This window comes from Sphaerodactylus townsendi, linkage group LG03 (assembly GCF_021028975.2).
Source record: "Sphaerodactylus townsendi isolate TG3544 linkage group LG03, MPM_Stown_v2.3, whole genome shotgun sequence".
NCBI lineage: Eukaryota > Metazoa > Chordata > Lepidosauria > Squamata > Sphaerodactylidae > Sphaerodactylus > Sphaerodactylus townsendi.
In genome coordinates this window covers 113352203-113366022 of record NC_059427.1, presented here as the reverse complement: position 1 = coordinate 113366022, position 13820 = coordinate 113352203, and the positions used below count along the sequence as shown (strand labels likewise).

The window sequence follows — 13820 nt, the reverse complement described above, 5'->3', positions numbered from 1 at the left end:
AATACTGTCCCAGCAAAGTTCAGCTTGTTTCTTCCGAGTCTGCAGTTTGAAAGAAACATTTTTGGAACAAATAGACCTTTCAAAGACTATTTGATTCAAGAGCAGAATAGTCTTTTCAATTTCTTTGACTGTTCCAACTTAATATTGCATTCTTAGAGAATGCAAATAAACCTTTGATGAGCAGGTTACTTATTGCAAAATGTCTCGAAATGCCAGATGTCTAGCCTTCTGGAGCTAGAGTAGAAAAATATAGTATGGCAAAGGAAATTAAGAACAGCAAGTAAACCAATCAGTCAGTTAATAGTAAATTATAGGCAATGAAAAAAAAATTAACCTCTTCAACAGCTTCTTATCAAATTTCTCCCTGTGATGAAAATCCATATTTTGGTAAACGTTGGACATTTTGCCTTTTGGTCACTGTTTTCAATGTTAATTTCAAACAGCACTTGAATGTTGACATCCCTCCCCCTTTCCTCCTCCACATTACTCCACCCCAACATGATTACCTTTTTCATTCACTTTCAAAACTGTGGAATGGCAATGGAACTAAACACACCAGAATAAGTGAACACATCAGCTGTATGGACACCGGAAAGGTTCTGATCTATCCCCTGCAAATCTGACCTCTGTAATGCACACACACTAAGGTACTTGTTCACCGCCCTGAGCCCTTCGGCGGAAGGCAGCCAATAAACAAACAAATAAATAAATTTAGTCAGTGCAGACTTCCAGTCAGAAACACCACACAAGGACAATTCCATGGCATCACACTCCATGGACTTGGTTGCTGGTGACTGGAACTTTACATTACAACTATCCCCTGAACAAACCCCCTAACTAATACAAAATCCATCCAAACTGGTGCTATAATATACCCTACTTTTTAGTGATAGTTATTATTTCTATTTTTAGAACACTCTGAAAGAACCCTTGCCATGCCCTGTCCAAATACATCAACTTTTTCTTTCCAGAGTTGTGCTCTAGAAACAATGGTTTGGCACATCTGAAGCAGAAGCTGACTTTACATGTCGTCGATTGACCATGACATTGCCAAGAAAACTCTCCCTGTCTGCAGAGCAATTTTTCGTTTTTAAAAATGAAATGGATAAATGAATGGATAGATGCTTGAATGTTCAGACAGCTATTTTTAATGCTGAAGAAAGCAAATGTGCTGTCTGAAATGTAATAAGAGGGACAACTTTCGAATTGCTGCAATATACATTCCATTTGCAAAGCTAGGAGGAAGTTGAGCTGATTCTGTGACTGAGGGATGTGTAGCACTCTGTCTATATTACATCTGTCTCACATCTGTCTTTGGGGATGCATGTATTATAATTAAAACAAAAATAGGCATAGCCAATGAATAACAAGTAAGTGTCATCAAGGCTCTAAAAGAAAATCATCTCAGCATGGCTGGTGAAAGGATCAGGTTGATCATCTAGAAGCCATCTTGCTCCATAGGCTGGCTTAAAACACAGTGGGGCTCAAGTGTTCTGATGTCAAAAAGAGTTAAACACCTGGATTGCTCTTAGCAAGAGGTACCTTGTAAGGGTTACCTATTTAATGAATTTTTAGAGCTTTGTCCAGCCTCTTTGTCCAGCCAGGAACAGCAGGAGGGTAACAGCTCATGTATCTAATCGGGAGGAACCGGGTTTGATTCCCAGCTCTGCCGCCTGAGCTGTGGAGGCTTATCTAGGGAATTCAGATTAGCCTGTACACTCCCACACACGCCAGCTGGGTGATCTTGGGCTAGTCACAGGTTCTCGGAGCTCTCTCAGCCCCACCCACCTCACAGGGTGTTTGTTGTGAGGGGGGAAGGGCAAGGAGATTGTAAGCCCCGTTGAGTCTCCTACAAGAGAGAAAGGGGGGGTATAAATCCAAACTCTTCTTCTTCTCTTTCCTGATCTGCCATAGGATACACTGTAGCAGCAGGACCAATACAGGCTAAGTGGGGAGCAATTTAACTTCCTCGGCCTCCACAGCAGGCAAAGAGCCAAATGCATCAGCTCCTTAAGAGTGAAAAGGAAGCAGACGTCAGAATTTGGCTGCATTCACATATGGCTTATTCGTCAGAGTGCAGTCCTAGCAACATCTGTTTTGTATGTCTTCTCAGGCAAAGCTCCAAACTTTTAACAATATACAGCTTAAAAGCTCCAATTCTGTCCGGAATCTCTTATTCTCCTCCCACAGTTCTCCAGTGGCAACTACTCTCCCTGAATCTTAGAGACCCGGAGAGCAACCACTTCTCTGCCCTCCCCTGTCTCAACCACTTGCAACAAGGCCTGCCTCTGCCCATGAAATGAGGCCACTCGGAGGGAAAAAAATCTCTTTGAAGAGCATCCTGTCCCTGAGGCAGAGGTGGAGCTTCCATAGCCCACAGCCGCCAAACTCATGAGCTGCAGACAGTATTACTGTAATCCTCACCACCTGGGTGGCAAACAGCACATCTGCTGCCTGAATGAATTAAAATGAAGCTTGACCCACCTACTCCATAGCAACCCATCTCCCCTGCTGTTCTAGAGGGAAGAGAAAAGTGCACTTTGGTATTCACAGCCATCTGGTCTTCGTGCTTTACTGGAACCATTTGCTGCCCACCCGCCCCTCCCAGTCAGTTAAGGCCTCCACATATTTATCAGGACAACACTTAAGCTGACCATCCCCTCAGCCCAGTGGAGTCATGATATGTCTGGTAAGTACTAATGCAGTGGTGGCGAACCTCTGGCACACGTGGCACTCAGAGCCCTCTCTGTGGGCACGCACGCATGGAGTTTGTCATGTGGGGGAGCGGAAAATCACCCACCTACCAACCCAACCACCCACCCACGCGCCCACACACACACACACATATCTAGGCTGGCCTTGCTTCTGAGTAAACCCTCCTAGGATCGTGATTTACCCATTCGAAGCATTGTATGGTTGCTTCACCAAGCTTACTCCCAAGTAATTTGTGCCTCAGAGCAAACTGTTTTTTCTAAACCTCAGTATTCAGGTTAAATTGTCATGTTGGCACTTTGCGATAAATACGTGGGTTTTGGGTTGCAATTTGGGCACTCGGTCTCAAAAAGGTTCACCATCACTGTACTAATGAAAGAGGCAGGTCTTTCAGGATCATCTTCAGGCCCTGATTTTGAATGCAAGATGTTATTTGACTCTGTTTACACTCATCCAAATGGACAAGGCTGGAGAATATGTTGTGCATGCTAGAGAATCAGAGTTGTAGTGTTTAAGATTTAGACATAAGAACATAAGAACATAAGAACAAGCCAGCTGGATCAGACCAAAGTCCAGCTAGTCCAGCTCTCTGCTACTCGCAGTGGCCCACCAGGTGCCTTTGGGAGCTCACATGTAGGGTGTGAACGCAATGGCCTTCTGCGGCTGTTGCTCCCGATCACCTGGTCTGTTAAGGCATTTGCAATCTCAGATCAAAGAGGATCAAGATTGGTAGCCATAAATCAACTTCTCCTCCATAAATCTGTCCAAGCCCCTTTTAAAGCTATCCAGGTTAGTGGCCATCACCACCTCCTGTGGCAGCATATTCCAAACACCAATCACACGTTGCGTGAAGAAGTGTTTCCTTTTATTAGTCCTAATTCTTCCCCCCAGCATTTTCAATGAATGTCCCCTGGTTCTAGTATTGTGAGAAAGAGAGAAAAATTTCTCTCTGTCAGCGTTTTCTACCCCATGCATAACTTTATAGACTTCAATCATATCCCCCCTCAGACGTCTCCTCTCCAAACTAAAGAGTCCCAAACGCTGCAGCCTCTCCTCATAGAGGAAGGTGCTCCAGTCCCTCAATCATCCTTGTTGCCCTTCTCTTGCACTTTTTCTATCTCCTCAATATCCTTTTGGAGATCTGCGGCGTAGGAACTGAGGCACGGAAGTACTCCAAGATGCGGTAGCACCTTTCTACTTTATATAAGGGCATGACAATCTTTGCAGTTTTATTATCAATTCCTTTTCTAATGATTCCCCAGCATAGAGTTTGCCTTTTTCACAGCTGCCATGCATTGAGTTGACATTCCCATGGAACTATCAACTTCGACGCCTAAATCCCTTTCCTGGTCACCAGGCTGTGACTTTTTTTGAAAGCACTGACCCCTGTAAGCGTCTTATGTGAAGTTTGGATTTTTTTGCCCCTATGTGCATCACTTTACATTTTGCTACATTGAACTGGATTTGCCATTTCTGAGCCCCACTCATCCCCTAATTTATCCAAAGAGTCCGCTTGGAGCTCTTAGCAATCCTTTGTGGTTCTCACCACCACCTACATAATTTGGTATCATCTGCAAACTTGGCCCACCACGCTACCCACCCCTACTTCCAGGTCATTTATGAATAGGTTAAAAGAGCGCACTGGTCCCCAAAGCGGATCCTTAGGGGACCCACCACTCCCGACATCTCTCTCCATTGTGAGAACATCCCATTTACACCCACTCTTTTGTTTCCTGTTTCTCAACCAGTTTTTAATCCATAGGAGGACTTCCCCTGCTTTGTTCCTTCATTGCTGAGTTTTTCTCAACAGTCTCTGGTGAGGAACTTTGTCAAAAACCTTTTGGAAATCCAATGTCCACCGTTTCTTCCTGTCCACATGCCTGTTTACACCCTCAAAAGAGGAACTCTAGTAAGTTTGTAAGACAGAGGTTTGCCTCTGCAAAAGCAAAATGCTGCCTCTTTCTCAGCAGGTCTTGCTTTTCTACATGTTTTATAATTTTATCTTTAATGATAGATTCTACTAATTTACCAGGAACAGATGTCGAGCTTGACTGGCCTGTAATTTCCCGGGTCTCCCTATAGATCCTTTCTTGCAGATTCCAGTTGGCGTGACATTGCCCATCTTCCAGTCTTCAGGGATGGAGCCCTGATTTCAGAGGATAAGTTGCATATTAAAGAAATTAGAAGATCAGCAATTTCATGCTTGAGCTCTTTAAGAACTCTTGGGTGAAAATGCAATCTGGGCCAGGGGATTTGGTAACATTTAGTTTATCAATGGCTGCCAGAACTTCTTCGCTTGTCTACCGCTATCTTAAGCTGGTTCCTCGGTTAAGCCTCCTAAGAAGCTTGGTTCAGATTGCAGGAATATTCCTCACCTCCTCTTGGGTGAAGACAGATGCAAAAGAATTCATTCAGCTTCTCTGCAATCTCCCTGCCATCTTTTAGCACACCCTTTGTTCCTTTGTCATCTAACTTTGGGCCTACTGCTTCCCTTGCTGGCTTCCTGCTTTCGATGGCGCTTGAAGAACTTTGTTTGTTGCTGGTCTTGATGTTCATAGCCATGCGCGTTCCTCATAATCCTTTTTTGCCTCCCTTACAGCTAACTTGCTTCTCTTTTGCCACCATTTGTGTTCCCTCTCATATTATGCATCCAAAGCCAAACTGGACACCCGACAAAGACGGTATTTTCTTTTTTTCGGTAATTTCCTCAACCTCTCTTGTTAACCATGGTGGCTTTCTTTTGGACTGGGTGCTGCCTTTTCTAACCTGTGGAACACATTCCAGCTGAGCTTTTGTCACTGTGTTTTTTAAACAACCTCCAAGCATCCTGGACAGTTTTGATTTTCTCTTGATTTTCCCTTTCAGCTTCCTGCGCACTATCCCCCTCATCTTTGAGAAATTTCCCTTTCTGAAGGCGAATGTAACTACATTAGTAGTTGCCACTTGTTCGCATGCTGAGATACTGAATCTGACTTAGCATTGTGGTGGCAATTTCCTATCGGCTCAACAACACTGACTTCCTGCACCAGGTCCTGGGTCCCACATAAGAATTAAAGATCCAGGATCACCTCTCCCCTCGTTGGACCCACAACCAACTGCTCTAAGCCATAGTCATTTAGCATATCCAGGAATGCTCTCTCCTTACTATGACCTGAACATGCATTTTTCCAGTTTATATGGGGATAGTTAAAATCACCCATTACCACTACATTTTTGTGTTTGTTATTACTCTCTAATTTCTTTTTCCATCTCAGAATCCTCTTGTGCACTTTGGTCAGGGGGATGATAATATATTCCTAATAATAAACTGTCCTTCACACCTGGTATTGATATCCACAGTGATTCTGTAGGGGAACCAGCTCGCCTTGCATTGTCTATTTTATGTGATACTATGCTCTCTTTGATGTAAAGGGCAACTCCACCCCCAATGCAATTTGTCCTATCCTTCCTATAGAGCCTGTAGCCTGGTATAACAGCATCCCGCTGGTTCTGTTCATTCCACTATGTCTCTGTAATGCCCACTATATCGAGATCCTCGCTTCAAAGCGCTCTGTACTCTAGCTCCCCCATTTTAGGTCAGATGCTTCTACTATTAGCATAGAGACACCTGTATACCCTGTCTCTGTCCTTAACCTGGGATTTTTATTGCTTTACCCTCAAGTCTTTTTTGTAGATCACTATCCGCTTGTCCACATGCACATTGCTATGTTCCTTGCTTGTATGTGGTTGCTTTAGATAAACCTCCCTCTCTGCCTGCATCCCCATGGGTAATGCTATTCCGAACCCCGAAGTCACCTCAGCTTCTGTCGGCTTTCCCCTAGTGATCAGTTTAAAAGCTGTTCTGCCGCCTTTTTTTTTTAATGTTGAGCGTAGCAGCCTGGTTCCTCTTTGGTTGGAGTAAACCCGTCCCACGTTTAATACAGGCCTACCTTGTCCCAAAAGGTTCCCCAGTTCCTGACAAATCTGAAACCCTCTGCCTTACACCACCTTCTCATCCACACATTGAGACCCTGTATCTCCGCTTGCCTAGCTCGCCCTGCGCGTGGAACGGGTAGCATTTCTGAGAATGCCACCTTGGAGGTCCTGGACTTCAACCTGTTTCCTAGCAGCCTAAATTTAGCTTCCAGAACCTCCCGACTACATTTCCCAATGTCGTTGGTGCCAATGTGGACCACAACTGCTGACTCCACCCCAGCACTGTCTAAAAGCCTATCCAGACGAAGCGTGACATCCGCAACCTTCGCACCAGGCAGGCAAGTCACCATGCGGTCATCATAGACTTGAGACAAACTATAAGAACCTTCATATGGATATATTAATTCACATGTAAAGTGTGTGGGAGATCTATTATTTTGCACACCACCACTCTGCTGTCATTCTTTGCTTTCAATATTTTCGCCCCTCCCACTCTAGCCCTGACATCAGAAGTGAAAGGTATCATGGGGGAGAGGACAGGCAGTAATTTCTCCCACTCTCTTACTTTGTTTTGTATAAAGATAGAACCTCCATGACCTATTTTACATATGACTGTGTTCTCCCACTGCATTGAGTTTGACCTTGATAACAATTTTTAGGATGTTGCCACCTGTGTACCAAACTCAATCAGCTGTGTACCAAACTAAATCAGCTTGTAATTGTTATAGTTTTGCCCATGAATTCCATCTCTAGTTCTGTCATCAAGCTGAGCTAGCAGCTGAAAGGGAGTGAGTTGAGTGTCAGGTTTGGCTGGAATCATGACAAAGGGTAGGTGTTGCCAGGCAACTGTTGAGGCCCACTGGCCTAAGGAGGGCCTGCCACTTTACATCAGCAGCCATCACAGTCTCCTCTTTTCCTCTTGCTGGGCAGCAGTACAAGGGTGGCATTGAGCTACCTGGAAGAATTGAGCCTCTTCACCTCTTCTCCATCTTTTGATGGTAAACCACCAAAAGTGGAATCAGTGACTTCTCCTCTTCCTCTCCCTTCTTCCATTGCTATTCAAAGGGAGAGGGCCAGATGAGCGAGTGGCAGATCCCGCTTGATCATCCAAGCAGGTGAGAAGCATTAGCAACTTGGAACAATAGCTGCCACTCACTATTCCTGTCTTCTGTGTGTCACAGGCATTTCTGAAACCAGCCCTGATACCCTCATGGAGTTACTGGGGTCACCAGACCACTTTTCCAGATGGAAAGTAACTGTTTTCACAAGTGATATTAAAAACTACATGTAGAGCAATTTGATGTGTTTTTATAATGCGCTATGGCCAGTAATAACTACACAGCTGGAAATAGGACCACATAGATTAATAGCAAACTTAGAACACTGGTAGTTTTGGAGTTATGGTATTCTTGTGAAGGTGCACAACATGTGATTGATCATTCCTGATCTTAAAAATAAACACAAATGTACAACAAATGAAAACCAAAATGTTGAAATTAAACTTGGACCCGTTTTGTATAAGTTAGAGTTACCGAGCAACAGGACTGACTAGTTCATAAAGCCATGGAAAACTGCTGGCTGGGGATTTTTTAAGGAGAGGACTTGGATCCAAGTCCTCTCACTTGGCTTGCATCACACCTACTTCACTATGCATTTTCCTCAGAAGCTTTGTACCCATCACAGGGGAGACAGATATCCCCAGCCATCCAGATAAAGGCGTGTTAGTTTCAGCATCTCATTTGACACATGGGTAACTACAGAATGAATGGAAATTCCAGCAGGGTTTGCATCACCAACAGAAATATAACACCTAGAAATCTCTGAGACTTTGTTGGTAGCATTAGTTAGAGAAAACCCAACCCTACTTCAAGTGAAAACTTTGCCAGTAATCATCTCCAAAGTATACACCTAGCTTGGTTCTGGTTTGTGCCCAAACCTCAGCTAAAATGAAAATATTGTTTTGTTTTTTTGAACTTTTCGGTTTGTAATTGTACATTCACCCAATTATTATCCTCACTGTAGAACCTTACAGTGATCAGCCTTGGGTTGGTCTCTCATAGCAGAGTCGGTGGCTGGAGGCAGCTTTGTGTATGTGCATGAGCCAGCACCTGCTGCCTTCCCCTTTCTCTCAAAGAAGAATCTTGAGTCCCTTCACTTCATCAGCATGCCTAAGAGTTTAATGTATCATCCTCCAGGCTGTACTGAAATTACAACTGATTACAGCCGATCTTCAGTTGCTCTGGTGGACGTCACAATTTCAGAGGTATCACATTCCAAATGAGCTCCCTCCTAGCACTGCCCCCAAACTTCCAGGGATTTTCCAAGATGGCGGCGGCAATTTCTGTCCATTTCAAACTGCTGTCAAACATGCTCTTTTTCAAAGTTCAATCTTTAACAGTGCAAGCATCAGGGTTTTGATGAAAGTGGCACTTGAGATTCTCTAAGGTTAAAAGAGAATCTGCACTATTTTCCCAGGCAGAAACAAGTTCCTTTCACTTCTGCCGCACAACACAGAATTGCACTGTTGTCTTTCCCTTGAGACAAAGTAGAACAGAGCTCACAAAGACAAAAAAATGGCGGACTCTTTGAATAATCATTGTTGATGTTAGAACAATTCTGTATTTAGACTTTATATTACCCCAGGAGCATGGGAGCTGCAGCCATCCCAATCTTTCCCATTCTGCCAAATTGAGAAGCTCCACACCATGTGGGTAGAACCTATTCCATAACTTTTCCCCACTCCAGTGTTAACAGATTGGTTCAAGGGTTAGTATTGGTGTGGGGAACACCTCCAACATGGCTTCCTCCAACATGGTCTGGGACTTCTCATGCATGAAGCTGCCTCATACTGAGTCAGACCTTTTGGAACATCAAAAATCAGAATTGTCTATTCAGACTGTCAGCAGCTCTCCAGGGTCTTAGGGAAAGATCTTTCACATCACCTACTACCTGATTTTTTAACTGGAGATGCTGGGGATTGAACCTGGGACCTTCTACGTACCAAGCAGTTACTCTACCACTAAGCTACAGCCCATCTCCTTCCATAGCTATCTTTGTGGCATCAGAAAAGTAGAACTGCTGAAGCTACCCTACTACTGGGACAACAGGAGCAGTGGACTAAGTTAATCACTGGAGAGTGAACTTAATGTGTCTTTCTAACACTTCTGGCAAAGGGCAGAACGTACCACTCTGAACTTAATCAACTGGATCAAGAATGAAACTACTGAAGCTCCAACTCAGAAACTAGATGAAGCTATTTTGTTCCAGGACTGAGAACTTATGCACAGATGACTTTCCCCAGGTATGAATTTATAGAGGGGAAACTGTATGTACACCACAATGCGTGCATACCTATTTTGTCAAATGTTGGGAAATGGCAGACAATGGCAGCTTTTCATAGCGCTACACAGATGGGAACCTCAGATATGATATCCTAGAGTTGCCATCTCTAGGTTGAAAAATTCTTGGAGATTTTGTGTCCCATCTGATGCTAAAATGGATTGTGCCATGTTTTAATTAATGGTTCATATTTTCTTGAGCAACTTCAGAGCAAAAATTTCAGTTCTTCTTAGAGACCTCTGATCCTCAACATACTTATTTGATTGCTCATTTTTTGGAGGTTGCAGGGAAGACTCTAAGGGAGGTGTTTTTACATATGGGTTTTATTTAAATTTTATGGTTTTATTGTTCAAGATCTCAGTCTATGAAAGAGGGGCTTGAAAGAAAGGAGATTTGGGAATGAAGCCTGGGGAGGGTGGGGTTTAGGGTGAGGATGGAGGAGATGTGATGCCATAGAGTCTACTCTACTCTCTAAAACTGCCATATGCTCCAGGAGATTTGGGATTAGTTGTAATTCCAGGAGATCTCCAGGTCCCTCATGGAAGCTGGCAAGCTTAACATATGAGCCCATGCTGTGGATACTGTTTCCTCCATTGAAATGATAGCCATGTGTGAAAAATAGCATGTGTGAAGCAGCATTTAAGATTTTGCTCCTGCCATATTCCACAAAATTAATGTTTAGTCATGTCTGGATTTCATTAGGAAAATCTGGGTTAAATTATTAGCTCTTTCACTTTGTGATGTGCAAATGCTGATCACCTTTGTACCTCTCTTTCCTGAGTACTTTCCTGTAGAGGGTCAGGAACAGACTTGGTCTTAGTAAGAACATTTCCACAAGCCATTCTCAGCATTGATGGCACCATGTAGGAAGGATGTAAAATAGAAAGTGTCTCTTCAAATAAGTACTTCTTACACTGAGCCTTTACTGCTACCAGTGCTGTTTCCACTTGATCTGACTCTTGAACTTATCTTACATGAACTAGCAGTGATATCCACATGGACTAGTACTGATTGGCACAGGAATAGACTCATTAAAGATATTGACATTGCAACTGAATGATGCTCTGACTGGAAAAGTGACTAAAAATGAAATACTACAAAGTCTTGAAAGTGAGAACAAGTGTTACATCGAACAGAGGAATGCCAAAGAAACAGTATCTCTATGTTGGTGCTGTGTTCCACAAACATTCATGCCTGGTCAAGCCACTGAACCAGGTTCATGCCTTCACAGTAGTGAGGCTAAGACTGCCTGGGAATGTCCCTCACTAGCATGAAGACTGGGGTCAGCTGTGTGTGTTCCTCACAGCAGTAAGGCCAGGGCTGGCCTAGTGCTGGGCCATGCTCTCCCTCTTTCCTTTTTTTTTTTGGAGGGGACAGGGGAGGTCAGGGCAGGCTGAAAACAGGCACTTTGCTCAGAGCCATTTCCTCCACCCTAATACATCCATTTAAAACCAATAGAATAATCCCCCAGATTCCCCCTCTCCTAGGATTGCCAGACAGTGTCAAGCAACCAGCAAGAAGAGGGTTGTTGGGGTGAGGAGAAAAAGCATCCCAGGAGAAAAACTGAAAAGAAAATATGGCCTTGAATATTTAAAATAAGTTCTTACCATAAAGTTTCTAGCCATTTCTAGAGCTACCCAGAAGTGATCGCTCTGGGAATTGCTGGAAATTCTATTAGAAAACTGGATGTTCTTACAATAAAGTTTCTGGTAATTTATAGAACTATCTTTGCCACTTTCAGGTAGTTCTAGGAACTCTAAGGTAAAAACTTCCTGAAAGTAAATGAGACCTTGTGTTTCTTTGTAATTTTTTCTCTGGACACCACTTCTAGTGGTGGCAGGCAACAGGCCCTGAAGTATTAGCAACCTTCTCTTCCTCCAAAAGATGGCTACAGTTGATAACCCATTCAAAATCCTGGCCAAAAAAAAATGGCCTTGCATTGCCTCCTGAACATTGTTGTTCATGCAGAGGTAAATTTGGAGACTAGTCATTTGTACTTTGAATAAGTACTTTGGACCACAGAGACACTGTAGAATTTTGACTATAACCCTAACAAAAATAAGTGCCTCTAAGCCTCACAAAAAATTTATCAGGACAAATCTAGAGGGAATTTTTTTTCATGTTATCAACTACAAAAAAATTTCACAAGAACAAGTGACGCCTACACTGGATGTGATCTGTCAAGGGTGGTGCTCCACTTTCCAGTTTTCCTAGGGCCAAACAAGATGTTACAGCACCCATAGGTCCAATACCCTGTTTTGACACTTGAAAAAGAGGGGTGGATGACAACGAGATTACATTGTCTCAACACACTACAGACCTGATCAGAACTGGACTCTTGTATGATTCTTAAATAGTCAATCTCAGCTCTTAAACAGTCCCAGCATCCACAGGTTGCTCATCTAGATGCTGCAATGTCTAGTTTGGCCCTTAGAAGCTTCTTCATAACCAAGTACAATTATACTGTATTTATAATGGACTTGCAGTTCCTTCCTTGCCTTCTTGTTTTAATATCAGAACCTTTTTTAAAAGGTGAATGTACATCCTTGCACCCAAAACCCCTAGACATCATGTTAATTTTGTCTGCTTATACCTCCTAGACACTACCCTTGGCCACTATAGAATCCCTTCCTAAATCCACTTTTTATTTCATGGTCCTTTTAAAACTATGTAAGTTGTATAGTGCAGCTGGGCAAAAACAATCTGAATACCCATGTAACAACTAACAAGTCAAAGAATTGTATATGTTCAGAAAGGACAGTCAGTTGGTCTTATACTGAATGTGATTTTCACCCCCTCCTTTCACAATACACCTCTGACTCCACAATGATGCTGATTCTGAAGGGCCCTGGTCCCCCAAGAACAATGTTACAGAGATCATTTGGGGCTGCAGTAAGAGAGGATGAGCAAGGATGTCTCATTCCACTGATGGCAACCTCCTACAAGAATGGAAATTTACCCTGGAATCCAAACCACAGAACACAATCCTACTGGCTTTCTGCTGCCACCGAAGGAAAACTATTCTTGCCTCTTTACTGCAGCTCCATCCTACTCAGAATTTTTGGTCTCCATGGTTCCAACAATCCTTGGCTTAACCTTTTCAGTATTAAAGCAAGCCCCTTATCACCCTTTGCATCAGTAGAAAGCTGATAGGAACCCACTCACAAAAATTAGTACCAATGAAGAAAAGAACAAAAGTGAAAAATACCAGGCTGCATTCTTAGAAAGCAGGTTTGCCTGTGTTTTTTTAGCTGCATTACATTCACACATCACCTTTCGTCTGTCATGGAACTCAAAATGGTACATACAGGGGTCCCCAGGAAAGCTTTTTTCCAGGCACTGACTACACTTGGATCTTATTGAAGTTTGCTGCATTGGTGTGCCTTCAGATCATACTCTGGAATACATTCCCCACCCTTCAGTAAATTTTGCTCCTGTTTCGGTTTGGTGGCAGAATATTAATAGTGAAGTCTACCATAATGGTATAAAGGCATACATAGACCCTTACCTTTCACTGTGTTTATGGAGAAAGCCATAGTTCTGTCTGTCTGTGTTAACTGGTTGAAGATGTCCCTCTGAGAAGGTTCCAATATGTCCTTCAAGAAAGTAACCATTGTCCTGTCTTAATAGTATGCAGGCTGGTACATAAAAAGGCACAATAAATTTACCGCTCACTTTCTGTGTGCCTCTTTCTCTTGGGAGGCTGGGGTGGCATGAAAAGAGATTCAAGTGTGTCTGCTAACAAACACTGTTGCTATAGAGTTGCTGTGTTCAAACTACTCACAGAGAAATACAGAATCACAACGTACTTGGTTAGGTTCAGAATCATTCAAATGAACTCTGTTCAATTCACT

The 13820-nt window shown here is 43.1% G+C and overlaps 1 protein-coding gene across 1 annotated transcript in view; it reads right to left on the bottom strand.

Annotated features, from left to right (window-relative positions):
- The window catches only part of CDRT4 (CMT1A duplicated region transcript 4), a 36121-nt gene extending 22519 nt beyond the window's left edge, over positions 1-13602 (bottom strand). The window contains exon 1 of the mRNA XM_048487879.1: positions 13475-13602. Coding sequence (XP_048343836.1) covers positions 13475-13580 — 106 coding nt within the window. The 5' untranslated portion in view covers positions 13581-13602. The remainder of the gene's footprint in view (positions 1-13474) is intronic.
- Between the last annotated feature and the right edge of the window lie 218 nt (positions 13603-13820).